This window comes from Neodiprion pinetum, chromosome 2 (assembly GCF_021155775.2).
Source record: "Neodiprion pinetum isolate iyNeoPine1 chromosome 2, iyNeoPine1.2, whole genome shotgun sequence".
In the NCBI taxonomy this organism is placed as follows: Eukaryota; Metazoa; Arthropoda; class Insecta; order Hymenoptera; family Diprionidae; genus Neodiprion; species Neodiprion pinetum.
The window spans coordinates 39298579-39314809 of NC_060233.1; the positions used below are offsets into that span (position 1 = coordinate 39298579).

The 16231-nt window shown below is 39.9% G+C and overlaps 2 protein-coding genes across 13 annotated transcripts in view; one reads left to right on the top strand and one right to left on the bottom strand.

Moving 5' to 3' along the window:
• The window catches only part of Dh31-R (Diuretic hormone 31 Receptor), a 159071-nt gene that overhangs the window by 124114 nt on the left and 18726 nt on the right, over positions 1 to 16231 (top strand). The gene's annotated exons all lie outside the window — the stretch shown is intronic.
• The window catches only part of LOC124212098 (transmembrane protein 19), a 39568-nt gene that overhangs the window by 627 nt on the left and 22710 nt on the right, over positions 1 to 16231 (bottom strand). The window contains exons 2-8 of one of the 4 annotated variants that reach the window (XM_046611845.2): positions 3566 to 3769; positions 1984 to 2278; positions 1364 to 1549; positions 1067 to 1269; positions 800 to 956; positions 284 to 607; positions 37 to 181 (exon numbers count right to left, since the gene is read on the bottom strand). In XM_046611845.2, coding sequence (XP_046467801.1) covers positions 37 to 181; positions 284 to 607; positions 800 to 956; positions 1067 to 1269; positions 1364 to 1549; positions 1984 to 2278; positions 3566 to 3703 — 1448 coding nt within the window. In that variant the 5' untranslated portion in view covers positions 3704 to 3769. Of the gene's footprint in view, positions 1 to 36; positions 182 to 283; positions 608 to 799; positions 957 to 1066; positions 1270 to 1363; positions 1550 to 1983; positions 2279 to 3188; positions 3329 to 3565; positions 3770 to 16231 lie in introns of those variants that run through there. The other 3 variants (XM_046611847.2, XM_046611844.2, XM_069133416.1) reach the window with 3 other exon arrangements.

Below are 16231 nucleotides of genomic sequence, written 5' to 3' on the forward strand. Positions count from 1 at the left end.
CGCGATGAAAAGAAAAATCCAAAAAAATCAACTCACCCGGTCTTGGCAAAGTCCGTCCACATTTGTGTTAACCGTTCGATAAGCACTCGTTCCTTCGATCCTGCCTTCGGTGGTTCAACACCGAACTTGGTTAGTCCGTGGGAATAAAACAAGTAGGCTAATTCGTCCCCGTGACAAGCGCCTGCGGAAATTAATGTTACACGAAACATTAACGTTCCAGTTCAAATCATAATCACCTAAAATCAAATTAGTGATCCGTGAACAAACAGCTCTCGTAACTTACCAGAAATGTGCGGCGCATTTAACAACATTTTCAACGGCGAAAAGCCATTGTCGAATGAAAATCTGTACAAGTAAGTTGGTTGCTCGTTCCTCCTGACTTGTATTTTTATCAAGTCATGGACCCCGTTCACAAATTGCATATCACCGTTGAACTTGACGAAATTTATCACGCTTGTTTTTGGATCGATCGGTCCGTCACCGAAGTAAGCCCGCTTTACATTCAGGGGTGTTAATTTCGCGTTTCGCTTCATGGCTGCCAAAACTTGGGGATGTACGATCCAGCCGAAGTCGGCGTTCATATGTGCGCTAGACTTTTCGTTCAATGCTAGAAAAAATCACATTCTAAATCAGGGCAATATTTCATAAAAAAATTTCAAAGCTTCAAATGAATTTTCCTTATGACTTTCTTGCTCAGTTTCAATTCGACTTAGCGATAATACCCCTGCAATGAACTGAATAGATGGCGCAGATTTTTTTGTAATAATTTGCCCACCAGGCAGAGAAGTAATTCGGTTACCATCGAAACACAAAATTCCTTCGCGGTCTGTGTAACCCACAATGAGAGGAACTTTAACAACTCCCTTGTCGGGAGAAGATACGAAGTCGGGAAGAAATGGTACCTCGGCAACGTTGTCTATGGTAGGTCCAAACAAGAATACCATCTGAGCACGCTCCTGTAAACACGACACGGTTCGTTACGCCCTCGTTTATATTTACCAAAATCATGAAGAAAATTGTAACCCGCCCGGTTAATTGTCTCCAACGAATTCTCGAACGTTCGTACCTGTTTCGTCTGAATCTTTGTCTGCGCCTCGATCAGCTTTTTACAGTCCACCGTCTTCAGAAACTCGACCGTTTCCTGTTCCCCCTGAAATGGCTTTCCTAGGTACTCTAGCAATCTGATAGCAATCTTTTTTGAATTCCGGAGGACGCTGGCCCACGGGTTGAAAATAGTCCCACTCTGAGCAATGGCTTTGTGAAACAATCCTGAAACCGTATTGAAATCGGTGATAAAATTCCAGAGGTTTGAATACAGATTATACGATTTGATCCCTTTAGCGATAAGAGCGAATATCAGCACCTTGTGTCAGGGGAGAGATGGCCAGATAATGAACGGCAGCAGCTCCCGCACTTTCACCAAAGATCGTCACGTTATTTTTGTCCCCTCCAAAAGCCTCCGCATGTTCTTGAATCCATTGTAACGCCAACACTTGATCCTTCAGCCCTTGATTACCAGATGCCACTTTATGCTCCAAGTTGAGAAAACCTGTAACATTTCATTAGAATGTTGAATACTAATGGCGTTCGTTTAAATGATTCTTCTTCAAATGATTTCTATGTAATAGACTTTCCTCCACTGCAATTCAATTAAGAAGATAATCGTCGGAGGCAAACTGAGTTGAATTAGAATAATCCGTAGGTCTGATAACTGAACCTGCTCAATTCGATGATACCGATAGGAGATGGGAGAGATTAAAGTGAAAATGGCAATTTATCAACCCGGTAAAATCAAGACTGCTCGAGGGTGTACAATCAGTGAACATCTAGATCCCAAGTAATGTATTAGACCTACGTTAAGATATTCCACGAAAGCAAGTGGATGGGAATGAAAGCGGATGCGTTACATCCGTGATAAAAATTTCAATATCTCAGGCATGTAATACTAATCGCAAGCAACGAATGAAGTTCCAAATGGATTACCGAGAACGCCGAGTCGGTAGTTAATCGTCACTACGATAACGTTCTTCTTGATTATATAATCTGGCCCGTAAATAAAATTGTCCGCTGAACCGTTTACGAACCCGCCTCCGTGTATCCACACCATGACCGGTAGACCTCGCTTGGGTCTCTCCTCGTTTGAAGGCAGGTAGACGTTCAGGTAGAGGCAATCGTCGCCGCCGATAATTGTTTTGTTTATAAAATCGTACTGCGCACACGGGGCCCCGTAGTTCGAGGCATCCCGGATTCCGGACCATGATTTTACAGGGGTCGGATCCTAGCAGAGATAATTACACAGTTTGTGAGATCAAGGTTGATTACCGTCGGCCTGTAATTGATTCCATCATTAACAATAACGCCCTGAGTTCTGAAACATGACAAACAACAAACTGTCTAGCGATAGTTGCCTAGATTGCTTTGCTAGGTGCGTGAAAATTAAATAAGATATAACGTATAACTGAGAATCAGTGGAAATCTTGCAGCTTTTAAACCACACAAATTTTTCCCTAGCGTGCAATTTCTTCATTCAATGCACCTCGATTCTCATAAAGCTTGAGCTGACGATGAGTACTCGCTGTGCTTGTCGACTCGCACGTAGCTAAAGAGCAATTAGCTCTCTGTTCTGTTACATTTCCGGGTCAATATTAAACTCTGCGAATTGGAACTGACGAGTTTCATAAGAATTCGCAAACGCGGGTCGATTACACAGATGAACGAAAAAAATTTTTTTGTTTTAAAGTTTCTATTGAGATAAATAAACTTTGATTCTATACATCGAACTACAACCAAAATCTTCATTTATTGCTTATAAAGTTATTGTCTTTTTTACGTTGATAAATAAGACTTGAAGTTTATGAGTGACAGTTAATATGGATTGCCTATTCAGAAGAAAAAAGAAACCATTTTCCTTAAGATTTGACAGACCTGATGGGAGATTAAGTTTGGAATTTGACACGACAAAGTCCATACGAAAATAGAAGAAGTACGTAAAATACAATATTTCAAACTTTGTTTTTTCAATTCTTTTATATCTTAAGAGTATTATTAAATATCACTTTCGAATACAAGTAATTTAAATGCAAAACTGAAGTTTGTTTAATTATTATTTACGATAAACATTTAAGAAAATTGGTAATATTTCTTAAAATCGGAAATTTCGTTCTAATTTCTACAAAAACAAACTTTACCTGATAAAACAATTTTTTCATCAACAAGTTACGTAGAAGAAATCAAAATTTGCCATCTATAACCCAGACTCTAAAGTTCGCGTTGACCGGTGATTATTCGTTACGTCTTATTTGTCAAAACTTATCGTACACGGATCTGTCATCCATTATCGTGACAATCCAAACTTCAAACGCCAGGAAACAATCGTATCGGAAACCAGCGCTTGGGTCACGTGACCAAACCACGTGTTTGCGGTCAGCCAGCTGTACAGAAACGGCTCACTCGCAATCGAACCCGTCGGACGTGCTTACAACGTCATTGAGTCGAGTATGTTCTCTTGTCACGGGATCCCCCCTTTAAGCCCCGTCAAACGTTTTCCCATCTTTTAAATACTCACGGAAAATCTGAGTCTCCCGATGGGGGGCTCAGCGTAAGGAACCCCTTTGAATGCCAAGTAACTACCACCGTCAACATTCTTTTCCACTACACCGCGAAGTCTTCCAAGCCCACGCAACTTCACTACGTGACTACTCATAGCGGTTTACGGAGATGGACTGCCTCCTGCCTACGGCTCCAAGTTATTGCCGCTCGACTCGTTTCCCTTGAAGAATACAACCAATCATCGTGCTTAATGCGTGATGTGATATTTCTTGTTATCTACTTTAAAGCTGCTTGTACGATAATTCAAAGTTTTATTTTTTTTTTTTTTATTTTTATCTAGTCTTTTGTTTCGATATTCATAACACTCAGTCTTACAGAATCGTAAAAAAAATTTTTTTTTTTTTTCAGCCGTGACCATATAATCGTTGACCAAATACGAAATGAAATTAAACACTGTTATTAATTCCCGCGATAATATTCCAGGTGGGAGAAAAATGTAGTCAAATTAATAGTAAACGCGTGTTTGAATACTGCTCAAATATGATACTTACTCAATTCGAGTAAGCAGCCACCTGCAAAAATTATCTATTATTCGATTACGTTGCCTGAACAAAACTACTTACTCGAAGCAAAAAAATGTTCACTTGATGAACCGAGTTGTTACATTGTCTTGATTCGAGAGCTTTCGGAACTCTGTTGTAACGCTGATTTACCTATTACGGATACTTTGGCAAATTCTAAGATGTGAAAAGAAAAAGAGGCCGAAGTGACGGGTGAAATGAGAGTTTAGTTTACGTATCGTAAGAAATATTAAAAACTTTCTCAAACATTATTACAACAAGATATCGTACGAAGACGGAGTAACGTTACAACACCGACGGTCATCAAACAAACCAATGTAAAAAGCTAAATAATCTAAATATCATCCATTAAAGTCTGCAAACCGCCTTTACCTTGTCTATGTTAATAGTCGTCGGTTTTTGCATGCCCTCGGCGAGTCTGCCAGATGGAAATCAACTCCGAGTCTCCGGGGGTCTTTGCGTAGACGATACGGAGTCGTAAAGGGGATGTAACGATACCGAGGTGGGAAGACCCGGCTTGCCACCGAAGCAAAAGAGTCTCATCTGTATGCCGTTCGAGCCGGCGTAAGTCGAGGGTAGCTTTTCGCGCTGTTTTCTCGACCAGATTCGGGCCCGCCGCGAGCTTTTAACCAGAGAAATGTCCGTCAAGGATCGCCGCTCGATCGTTTAACGATTCCACGCCGGCAGAGGGGCGCATTTTCTTAATGCGGCGGTTGGAGGACTTCATCGTCCCGAAAAACCGTACTATTATGGGAATTAAATAATAGCCTGTTGTTTTCGCATAAATATAGCCAACCGACGTTAAACGGGCCGCGAAATGCAACCAACTCGCCGACTAACCACTATGGATGCTAATTTTGCAATTTATAGATACGCGTTATACCGAGCTACGCAAAAACGACAGAATCAACACCGCGGTGAGAACTATTCGCGTCGCCAAGACGGTACAACAGTAACCTTGTGCCAACAACGCCACGGGCGTTTCTCCCTGCATACGATACCGTGTTTACGAAAATCCGGCGAACAGGGTAAATGGAAGCAATTCCTGCGCCATACTGTGCGACTCAATTTTTAACCCGTGAGATAAAATACACTGGCAAGAGATTTCCCAAAAGCAAGAACTTGTACATTTGCCAACTTTTTTCAACCCATTTCCGAAACGAGAAAAAAATTTTACTGCCACGCGCTGTCGCGGATTCTTCATTACCTGCTGCAGCGAAGCTTGATTTTCATAGTTTTTTTTTCTTTTTTAAGAATTCATCGATATCCGTCTACGTAACCGTAAATTTTAGCCATATTAAACGATGGGTGCCTAGTTTTTTGGTACATACATATAAATGTATAATTGCATACATATATATATGTATACAAGAAAATTAGTGGCCTCAATCAATGTTCCAACAAATATACGTGCAGATTGCAATGATGAAGCATAAAAGCCTTTGGTTTTTGCCTTTTGGCCGATAATCTACAGACGCGTATGTATTGTATATATATATAGGCGGTCATTTTCACAATCATTCGTCATTTTGACAGGATGTTTTAGGCAGGTAATAAAACGGGCGAGAGTTTCAGCGTGCGGGGTTGGCCAGCGGTGGGAAACATTGCGATATCATGATCATCGCGTGATATAACGCTGATAAAAATCGGCCAGCGAAACGACGTATTCGTATAATATAAGTACGTGTGGATGTACAAAACATGATGGTTGTTATTATTATTTCATACGGGTATAACCGTGACGTTACCCGAACGTATTTTCATTACTTCAGCAACGATCTATCATTCGCGGATCAACCCTCTGCAGACTACGCACGATGATGCTTATATGTAAATACGTGAGGGTATGAATACCCGCCTCAACGAATTAATCTCAACGAGAGTAATTCAAGGACCGTGAAAATTAACAAAAATAGAAGGTGCGAGCAGGAGTCGGGTGATATCCTCGTTACAGACTAATAGAATCGTATCCAATTTTCCACTGCAGTAAAATTCTTATTCGATACGCGTGGCTGATTGCGAATATGATCGAAAGTAAAAATGACCGAAAATAATCGAGGTCCGATTAAGTCGATTATTTTCTTCCGATTAATCGAGTATAATCGATTTTATTTTAAACTCGATTAATTATTTTTCCTCACAATCGGTTTTTGTTTTTTACTCCCACGAACGTCGCAATACAATATCAATTTATGCGATCAAAGTATCACTTATTATCATTGTCTTACTCGCTAAGTACCTATTTGATGCAACGAGTGAAAGATGAATGAATATCTTCACCTGATATCGAAAAACATTTTGAATGAAACTGTAAATCGTCAAAAAACCTTTTCCGCTATCAAGACCACGCACCGAAATTTACAAAATTTTACTTTCATATGCACCGTTTCAAAAAACCAAGAAATAATCGCTTGATCGATTAATGTTTTACCGATTCAATCGAGTCGTGTTCGATTATTTTTAGCTCAGTGGCCATCGCTAATTGGAAGAGTGCATCGAGACACGGAGGGTGGTGGTGGATGTACCTCGTACAACAGTCACTCTAAAAGCCACTCAAGTCCTTGGTTACCTCGGTGTTAAATATTTGAGCGAGTCAATTTTTGCGACGCGTCGCTGATGACTAGACGAATTTTGGCAACGTGTGTTCAACCCGTTACGCAAATTTTCCGAGTCTCGCCCTCCGTCTGGGCGCTGTCGGTGGACGACTTCGTGACAGATCTAAGAGGACTTAATTTGATTGTCCATGTACCAACGCCCCATCGTCCAAAAGGTCTCCCGGTGTCCCGATGTCCTTGTCCCACATGTTCAGCAACGCATCTCTCGTTCCCGAATTGAAAAAAATAACAAGTTTTAAACACCCTGCATAATTGACCCGTCAATCTCACTCGTTGCACGCTGTTTAAGATGGATGTTCAAATTCCCGAACACCTAAGAGTAATTACGACGGTTTCGCAAACTTTTCACATTCATTATACAGCCTCGGATCGATCAAGTTTCGTGAAAAAACACATTTCTCAAAGTATTTAGGATCACGCGATAGACCGCAAGGGCGAAATTACATTCGCAAAACGGATACTGCGGAGACAGCTCGCAACGCATCAGCCGTCAGTATCATCATGAATCGTGTTTTCTTCCTGATTGAAATCTGAACGATGAAAAATGATCCCGATCACCCCCGCAAGCAACGAGACACAGTATTCGGGTCAAGTTTTTCTCCCGATCCCTCGATCCTCTCAGACGTAATATTTATACCCATGGTCATTTTAACGACGTAAATTTCCACACCCTCTGTCACGATGCCTCGTCATCGCAGGGGGGGGGGGGAGATCTTTTTGTAAATCCGTGACGAGTTGATAAATGGTTTACGCCGAGGGAACTTGTGCTCTTCAAATATTTGCGTCGCAGCTTCCATTTCCCAGGAAGGAGAAAACCTTGTATAAATAAAGTGTACGTATACATCTCTATCAGAAAAATTCACACAAGGTGTTGAGAACAAAAAAAAAAAGAAAATAAAAAGTAAAGTCGAACGATCGAAAGGTAAACCGTTATCTGCCGTGTCTCTTTGGGCTTTATAACGGGGAAACACCAATAACATTAGAAACTTGAGCGCAGAAGCTCATCACATTACAGTTTCCATTTCAAGCTAAAGCTGCGGCATTTTACTCATTGTCAAATTTCCTTCCCAGCTAGTGTGACGAAAATTCACTGCTCTTATTGTCGCACATCCATACATGTATGATATCCCGTTACCAAGGCCAAGAAGCACCAGCTAGCGAATGGTTCGCTCTAAAGTAGGCGTACACCGACTTCACAATGGCACATGACATATACCGTAGCGGAATTTACTGACAAGGAAGAAAACGGTGTAGCTAACGAAAATGAATAGAAGCAATTTTAAAAGAAGGCGGAAAATCGAGTCTGGCTGTTCCGGCGACTTCTCTCCGCCGTGCACGTCATTCTCGAAACGTTTCGCGATAAAGTCCCGGGATTCTTGAGCGCTCTTTTTCAGCTATTCCGTCTCATTTTCTGCCGTTTTTCTACACTCGGGAAGGCCAAGTTCGTTCGTGCTCTCTGCAGCGTGACGGGGCAACTATATGTATGGGATACTTGCCTCGGGGGTTTACTGCAGAAATCGGCAAAACTCACTCAGGAGAAATCTCGTTGGTATGAGGCTTTGAAAATCGTGTTATCCCTCCGAAGATTGCCTGTTCGTTTACGCTGGGATCCACCCTCTGTAATGGATCGGAAGGAATGCGTTCTTTTTTTCTTCTCCTTGTTTTTCTTATCTTTTATAGAAGAAGAAGAAGAAGAAGAATTTTTTTTACTAGTTTGTTAAAGTCTGGGCAAGAAAAAAAAAACACTACCATGCCCAAAGCGGATAAACGTAGTGTCGAATGCACCCGCGAAGCGAACTCGCGGATTACCTCAAGTCAACTCTGCGCTAATGGAAAACTAACTTTCACCACATTTTCAATCCGCTAAGCCTCAGCGATCTGAAAGTGATCTCTAAGCAGCCAATTTTCAATTTTTAACTATCGTTCTCTTTTCACTCGATTCTACGAAGTATGGGAAAATTAATGAAAAAGAGTTTACCAAAAAACTCGTGGTCAAATTTTAGTTGCAGCGAAAATAATTTGTATAAAGCACAGTACAAATTACGTCTTTCATATGCATAAGTATAATGAAAAATGATAACGATAAAAATAAAAATGTTTCATAATGATTCCAATATTTTAATGAGCTGTCAAAAATTAAAAACAACGGCAGAACACAACAAATATTACTGACAATGTGTGTATAATTAAAGTACGAGTACGAGAATAGAGAAAAGAAGGCTTTCGAAGCACAAACAAAAAGATCGACAACATCGATCTCAAGTTAAACTTTTTATCTCGTGGCAGGAGCTGAAAGAATATTAGTCTTGACTTTAGCTGCAGAGTCAAACCAAAAGCCGAGCCATACCCAAAAGGGTTAATTGTGATCCAGAACGAAAGTTCGAATTAGATACGCTTACTCGTGCCGGAGAAAGGAAATATTTAATCGCTGTTTTTGGGGGTACGTATGAGGTACAGAACGACCAACTTCGCAATGTCTCTATTAGCGTTAATAGAGGGATTTCTGCTTATCCATCCCTCGGAGTGATGCTGCAGTCCCAGTCCCACTAACGAAAAGAGTTTCCATCATTTTCCTGGCGAGTATCGTATTTTTCCGATGTTCCAAACGAGATTCCTAAATGATACGAACGATATTTGCCAGAGCTTATGGTCCTCGGTTCAAAAATCGGATAAAAAACACAATCCCGTTACATACTTTCACGCATCATATTTTTTTTTTATTATATTTTATTATATTTTATCGGTACGCCGAATAACGAAATCACAATCAACCGTAAGGTCCTCGACGATCACTTATATTGCCGATCTACCGGCATCCCGTTTTCCCATTTTCTCCACTTCCATTACCCGGTCTATTATCGATACAATAACAGCTTCGACTGAAATTTCTTCCGCTATTTAACGATCGAACTACCTCAATTTATTCGCGACTTTTATTCGCAAATTAAAGCTGCGAGCTTTAATTTGCACGGAACGCACGGCTCGTATTATCAACAATTTCCACGAACACATAATTTGCACATATGTGGATTATCGAATTTGCGCCGTAGACGGTTTCGTTGGTTAGTCTACTCACGTTCCGAGGATTTGCCGGAACGGGACCCGAAATTATATTCGATAGCGATAATCCCATCGATCTATCCTGCACCCATTTGCAGTCTATCAAACAGCACCGTGGCCGTAGATGCTTCAGGTCGATCCAATTTCCCGTCAACACGTGCAGACGATACGCGTTCTACGATTTCAACCATTTGCCGTCTGGAGAAGAACACCGTAGAATCGTCGACGTATTCCCTTCGAGCGTAATAAAAACTTGTCAAGTATTGTTATTTAACTAATATATTACCGAGGGATCGGATTTAAATCGAAGTAACTGAAGATATCGAGGTTCTTGCTTCCGTATTTTCCGCAAGAAGCGTAATTTTCCTTGGAACAGATTTAACCGTTGAATGCGACATTTCGTAAATCCGGGCGTTTACGTGAAAATACTGTGCCTCGAGATTTTACGTCAGTAATACATGTCTCAGAATATTTATCGAAAATTTATTGAAGTCGTGCTCTTTGTGCAAATTTCGTCACAAGGATGCTGAAAGCAAACTCTGTGGCAGGTATGAAATTCTACGGTGGAAAATTTTTCCACTTCAAAGATCTTCGTTTTATCTTTCGTACAAATTTTTTCCTTCAATTTATTCAAGACGTTTCGGTATGATTTCTCTCTACTACTTTATATTGTAGCGCATTCTTTAAATAGAAAGAGAAAACAAAAATACTCGCCGAATTACGCAATATAAAGACAAAACAAAACTACAATTGTATCAAATTGTCAACTCGAAAATATAAATCGTGAAATGCTTTGAGCTTTTTTTGTGGTCACAATAAGAAGCCTCGTCTATGCATACCTATAATAGTATTCTTTGTTGGTAGTATTTTCTTTAAGTATGCTCTTGCAAACAGCGTCGTACTTACATTATTGTCGCGACTCAAGGTTTCGCAGGCGTGCCTATTTGATACGTGACTCTGTTACGTGAACTTCTTGGGGAAAGAAAAGTTATCGCGCACCAATCCCCGCACTGTAAAACTTTGCGGCAAGTATAATGCTCTATCCTGCATACAAACTGGAATCGCAAGTTGGAACTATCTTTTGATTTACTGTCTCATATTTCATGGTAAAAGAAAATAATGAAACAGTTACTTGGCTTGACGAAATGAAATTCGTCGAAAACAAAGCGTTATTCGAATTTCAAAGTCACAGGATTACACGTTTCAACGAATAAAACGTTCTAGTGACTGCATCGTCGTATTATCAACGGATAATCGAATCAACATACATGCATTATAAGTCTCGAGATATTATTACAGCCGTTTAGCCTTAATTCGGCATGAAATGAGATCGTAAGGAATATTACTGAGCGCGTGTATGAAATTCATAAAGTACTCGATATTAACTGTATAATAAAATTCTATAGTCAAGAGTTGAATAGATTTTTATTCCCATCTGACACGAATTGAAAATTTATGTATTTATGTATTGGTCGATGAGACTGTCATTCTGATAAAATAATGAACTTTTTTAGACGAAAATATATACATTTTCTCACCCTAAATAAATCCAAAATACACGTAAATAATACCGTTGAAAACAAATTTACTCTTCTTCGGAATCGTGCCATCAGCAAGGTTGAAAATATTTACAAAATTCACAGATCTTTCCCCCTCGAGTAATTAATCTACATTAGGCCTCGGGGTGAGAAGAATAAACCGTAACGTTAAACTGAACGAAGGACCAAATCATTCTTCTTTCGCTATTCTTTCGATCCATGCATCTCAGCTCTCGATGCTTTAATCTCATGTCCCTATTCGTATTAATTGATAAATTAGTAAAACCGCATCTTTAGCGAGTAAAGTGACCCTAAAAATATTAAAAATAATAAAACCCCATCAGTTCCTGTAGTAATTTTTCACCGTAGTAAAACAACGTAAAAGAACCATCGACAAAGTGATTAAAAACATCTTCAATTTCCAGCTATATTTAATGAAAAACTCGATAAAAGGTATTGAATTTCATTCGCTTTCGCTTTTCTCTCTTTACATAACATCACGTTGCAAAGATTAGCTCTCCAAACTATTTATAACCAAAATTCCAGTATCTGTTTTGTAACGCGCATGACCGTATGAGCATTAATTTGTCTCTTGAACAAAGCATCATGACACATTGGGAAACTTGAGTACCTATACGTATATAACTATGTTCAAGAGAATTATATCCAAATACTAATTCCATAGCCGTGACAGTAAGCCGCGCGTTGACCCTCTTCATTTTGATCCATGCGCTATTAAAAGACACTAGTGGAGATTAAAATCTGCGTGAAATATCGTTAGAACGCTTAAAGCTATACGAATTAGAGTAAAAGAATTCACGGAGGGTTGAATCAAAGCTCTGAAAAGCCATACGCTTATCCGCATTTCCCCTGCACCTTTTCAAGCAGAATAAAAAGGACAAGCGATACAAAAGAAAACTTGAACGAGATACTCACGTGCTTGCAGAGCGAGTGAGGAGCTCGGTTAAAAGGATTAAACAACTGTCTAAAAACTTTTATTCATCCTCGGCACCGTTGAGCGCATAAATCTCAACCGAAGGAGAAAAAAAAAAATTTTAAACAAACGTCTCCTGCAAATGTTGCGTTAAAGTAAAAAGCGCATAACGAATCAGGAGAAAACACGATACCGAACAGACCAATCAGCTCTGCTCTTTTTCTGTACGTAATTTTTTTCTCGCTGATCATTCATTTCTTAATCGGGTTCAAACTTAACATTTTTTCGTCCAATGAGACAAAATTAAATTATTTCCAACCGCAGTTGATTATACATAAGCCCAAACGAACAGTACTCAGACTGCTGATTTTTAGAAGGTAAAACTAAGACGTTCGAAACTTCTGCTTCGTCAGAAATGAACATTCCAGAACAACGTTGTATAAGAACCTTTTCTTTCTCATTTCCCAAGTGATTTCGGTGTACCCTTATACCCTTACTCTTGACATTATTGTACATACCTTCAGCATGGAGAACAAAGCCGAGAGAATTATAATTGCCGTATCAAGTATGATAAGAAATCTCGAGAACTTAATTTAGGAACTAATTTGTCGTGATGTCATTATTTGATGTCGCGTCAGGTACCTACGATGTTCTCCCCAAGAAGATTCAGCGATAAGGAGAGAAATGACAAAGCTATGAAACCCTTTGTGCGACCGCTGAGTCCCAGCTCTTATTGTTAGCCGCAACAGCGCAAATGACAAGGCAGAATCACGGAGTAATTAATTATCGGTGACAAACACAAGCGCGCGGTACGTACAGAGAACTAGAAACTCAGAGACTGCAGTAACGGCTGCACTTCACCCAACCAGTCGTTACAAAAGTCGGTAACCATTAAAAGTTCGAGTTTGAAATCCGAAGCCTTCGGGATGCGGGATGCGGGAGGAAGGGAGGGAGGGAGGGAGGTGGAAACAGCGCAATTAAGGCTCAAGCCTTCCTCCGCAATTACACATCCGGTTTATCCTACGGCTACTTGTTACTCTCGCTGCAAATTTTCAGAATCGAAATAGTCAAGCCAAATGAATAATAATACATTGCGATTTGTGCGCAGCAAGTGTAAGTTATTACCCTATATTATGCTTTATACGTAGGTGATTTTCAGTTTATACGTTTCACATCTTGGTACGTATACGCGATTCGTATAAAACGTGAGCAAAGTTTAGGATTTTCCGTGGGAACGCCAGCTGCAACCGAAAGAGCTTTTAAATAAACGATTTTTAGAGTGAATTGCAGCAGCTCCGGTATTTCTGTCGAGACCGATGAGAACACTCCGATTTTACCAGAAACTTGATATCTTCGCTCGGTATAAGTACCCGATCGATTATTGGATCTAGCCTATAGGGTAAGATGTGTGTGTCTTGTACATTCGCAGGTATAAGGGGCGAGTATACGATCGGTTACAGAGAGACATCGCGAGGCGTGAACATCATTGCATATATGGATGAGGGTATGAAATTGCTTCAAGGGATTTGCGGAGAATAATTATTGGAATTTCTGATATACGTTGCGAGAAAGCCCTGCTTATCATAAAACCCGGGATTGAGGATGTGGGGAGGATGAGAGGGAGAAGTTGATGGAATATAAAGCTCGAAGGAGGAGAGTTATAAAGACCCGTTCGGGAAAACGGATATCCTCGCGGGGATGCGATAAACGCACTTGCACATCGGTGGCTAATTGCATCAGGAAACTGTGACGAAGAGTTGAAATTTAACCGCGGCCGTAATAAAGAACTTTTCGTTTGCAACGAAAAAAGCTGCACAGATTTTTTATACTGTATCTTGTAGATCGTTACTTGCTGAAACCGGATAAAATATTCAAAAGCTCCCATGACGTAGAGATTTTTTCTTCAAGTCGTGTTTGCAGATTCATTTATAGCAAAACTCCGGTTTAATTCGAAATCTGGTGTCCTATTCTTGATTCTAAAAATCCTATGCAAAATTGATTTCCTACTTCCATTTAATACGTATCAGAGCGAGACTCGAGAATAAATACAAACAGGGAAACAGAAAATGAAAAGCGGAAGCGTTTTCGGAGGTGTATCAAAGAGAAGAAGATAAGTTTTCACATTCGAAACGAATGAACACGGAGTGTTGAATACATTTTATAAAGAAATCGTTTGTTACATTTTATAAGAAACATTGTTTAGTTGAATGTAACAAAACGATGGTTTTTTTCATTATCGTTATACTTTTTTTTATGCAAACACCTTGTATTTTGCAAGAATACTAGAAGGAAATAGAAGTCATTTTTGGATTCGGCACACACGAATACTTTACATTTACCCAAAAACGTCCCATGCAGGTGAAAAAAAAATGCTTTTTTTCATACCTGCGTATTCAGAACTCTATAATAATAATGGTGTACCATTTCGCAGACAACATTGTCGAGTGAAAGAAGAGCAAAGAAATGAAACGGAGTAATGTGAGTAAGGGGAGAAAAAAAAAAAATTCACGAACGATTGCACCCGTCTCTGTCCAGTGTCGTAACTAAACTTTACGGGCCCCGGTGTGAAAAAAATCGAAGGAGCCCCGGTAAGTAAACATATGAAAGCTGAGATTAAAAAAGTCTTACTTCGCGTAGATAATTAAATTGTAGAATAGCGGGAATTGTATGGCAAAAGTCCACATTTACTTCCGATAGAAGATAAACTTGTCGCCATAATACGGAACTTCTCATTGATCGACATGCGAAAAAACGATATTCAAAAACTGAAACAGTGACTGAGCAAAAGGTTGATGAAATTCGGTTTATTCCAATATAATATATTGTTAAATTCATATTCAACTTAAAAAATTTTATAGCTCGAGTCGCGTGGGCTCAATTGACGAGACGTTTTTTTTTTGGAGTTCTGGAGCTGGAAAATAATTTTAAAAAAAAAACATTTTTTTTGTGCCTGGCTGGGGCCCCTCGAGTCAGGGGCGACCGCATTGGTTGCATTGTAATAACTACGTCACTGTCCCTGTCTTTTTGGGGAGAATGAAAAAAAAAAAATACAAGGGTTCGGGTAAAGCGACTGCCATTCAATCGGAATTTAAAAGCTCTTGAGGCGGTCGTCGCAAATATGCCGTGCAATTCGTTGGGCAGCAAGTGTGAAAAGGTTGAAAGACTGCGCGAATGCTGCAGGACTACAGGGTGAATAAATCGGGTGCCACCTCTTGACAAAATTTTCGATTTTAAAAACCGAGCGATTTTTAATACTGCGAAATATGAATCCATTACGAAGCCTCGCAGTAGCGCGATAAACTGCGAATTGACTTTATTATAATGGACGGGGAGTTTATTACTCCGTAGTCCGTTCTCCGTTCTCCGTTTATCCCTCGCTTCGGCTTATTATGCGATAGGTATGGAAAAGCGTGCATACCGAGTGGAAAATGATTGGAGTAAAAAATTGTGGAAAATAAGGGATGACGCGAAGTCGGGGAGGAAGATGAAACGAAGCCCCGTTGAACTCTTCGGTTTTATTGGCACTTTCCGATGGTCCAGGTGCCGTTGATAGCTCCCGATCGATTTACGGGCAAATAAGTCGATGCCACCTGCGGACGTGAACCGCTTCTTGGATAACCTGCATCAATCGAAATGGACCATCAACGACCGGTTAGTTCAGCTCTTTCGATCTGATCAACAAAGTTTATCTCCTCTGTATTCATCCCGTAAAAGGTAACAATGTATAGTACGATTTACGGACGAATATGTATGTATGTATATATATATGTATATGTATAGGTAAAAGTAAGTCGCAGTTTAAACCTCGTTCTAACTACGTCAGACGTTTCGCATAGCGTTGTCAATTATCCTCGTTCAAATGTGGCACGTAAATATGCATATTCTCTACTTGACGAACCAGGAAACTTTTTCCGCCCCCGTTAATATTTCAGATTTCGTTCAAATTTTCTAATT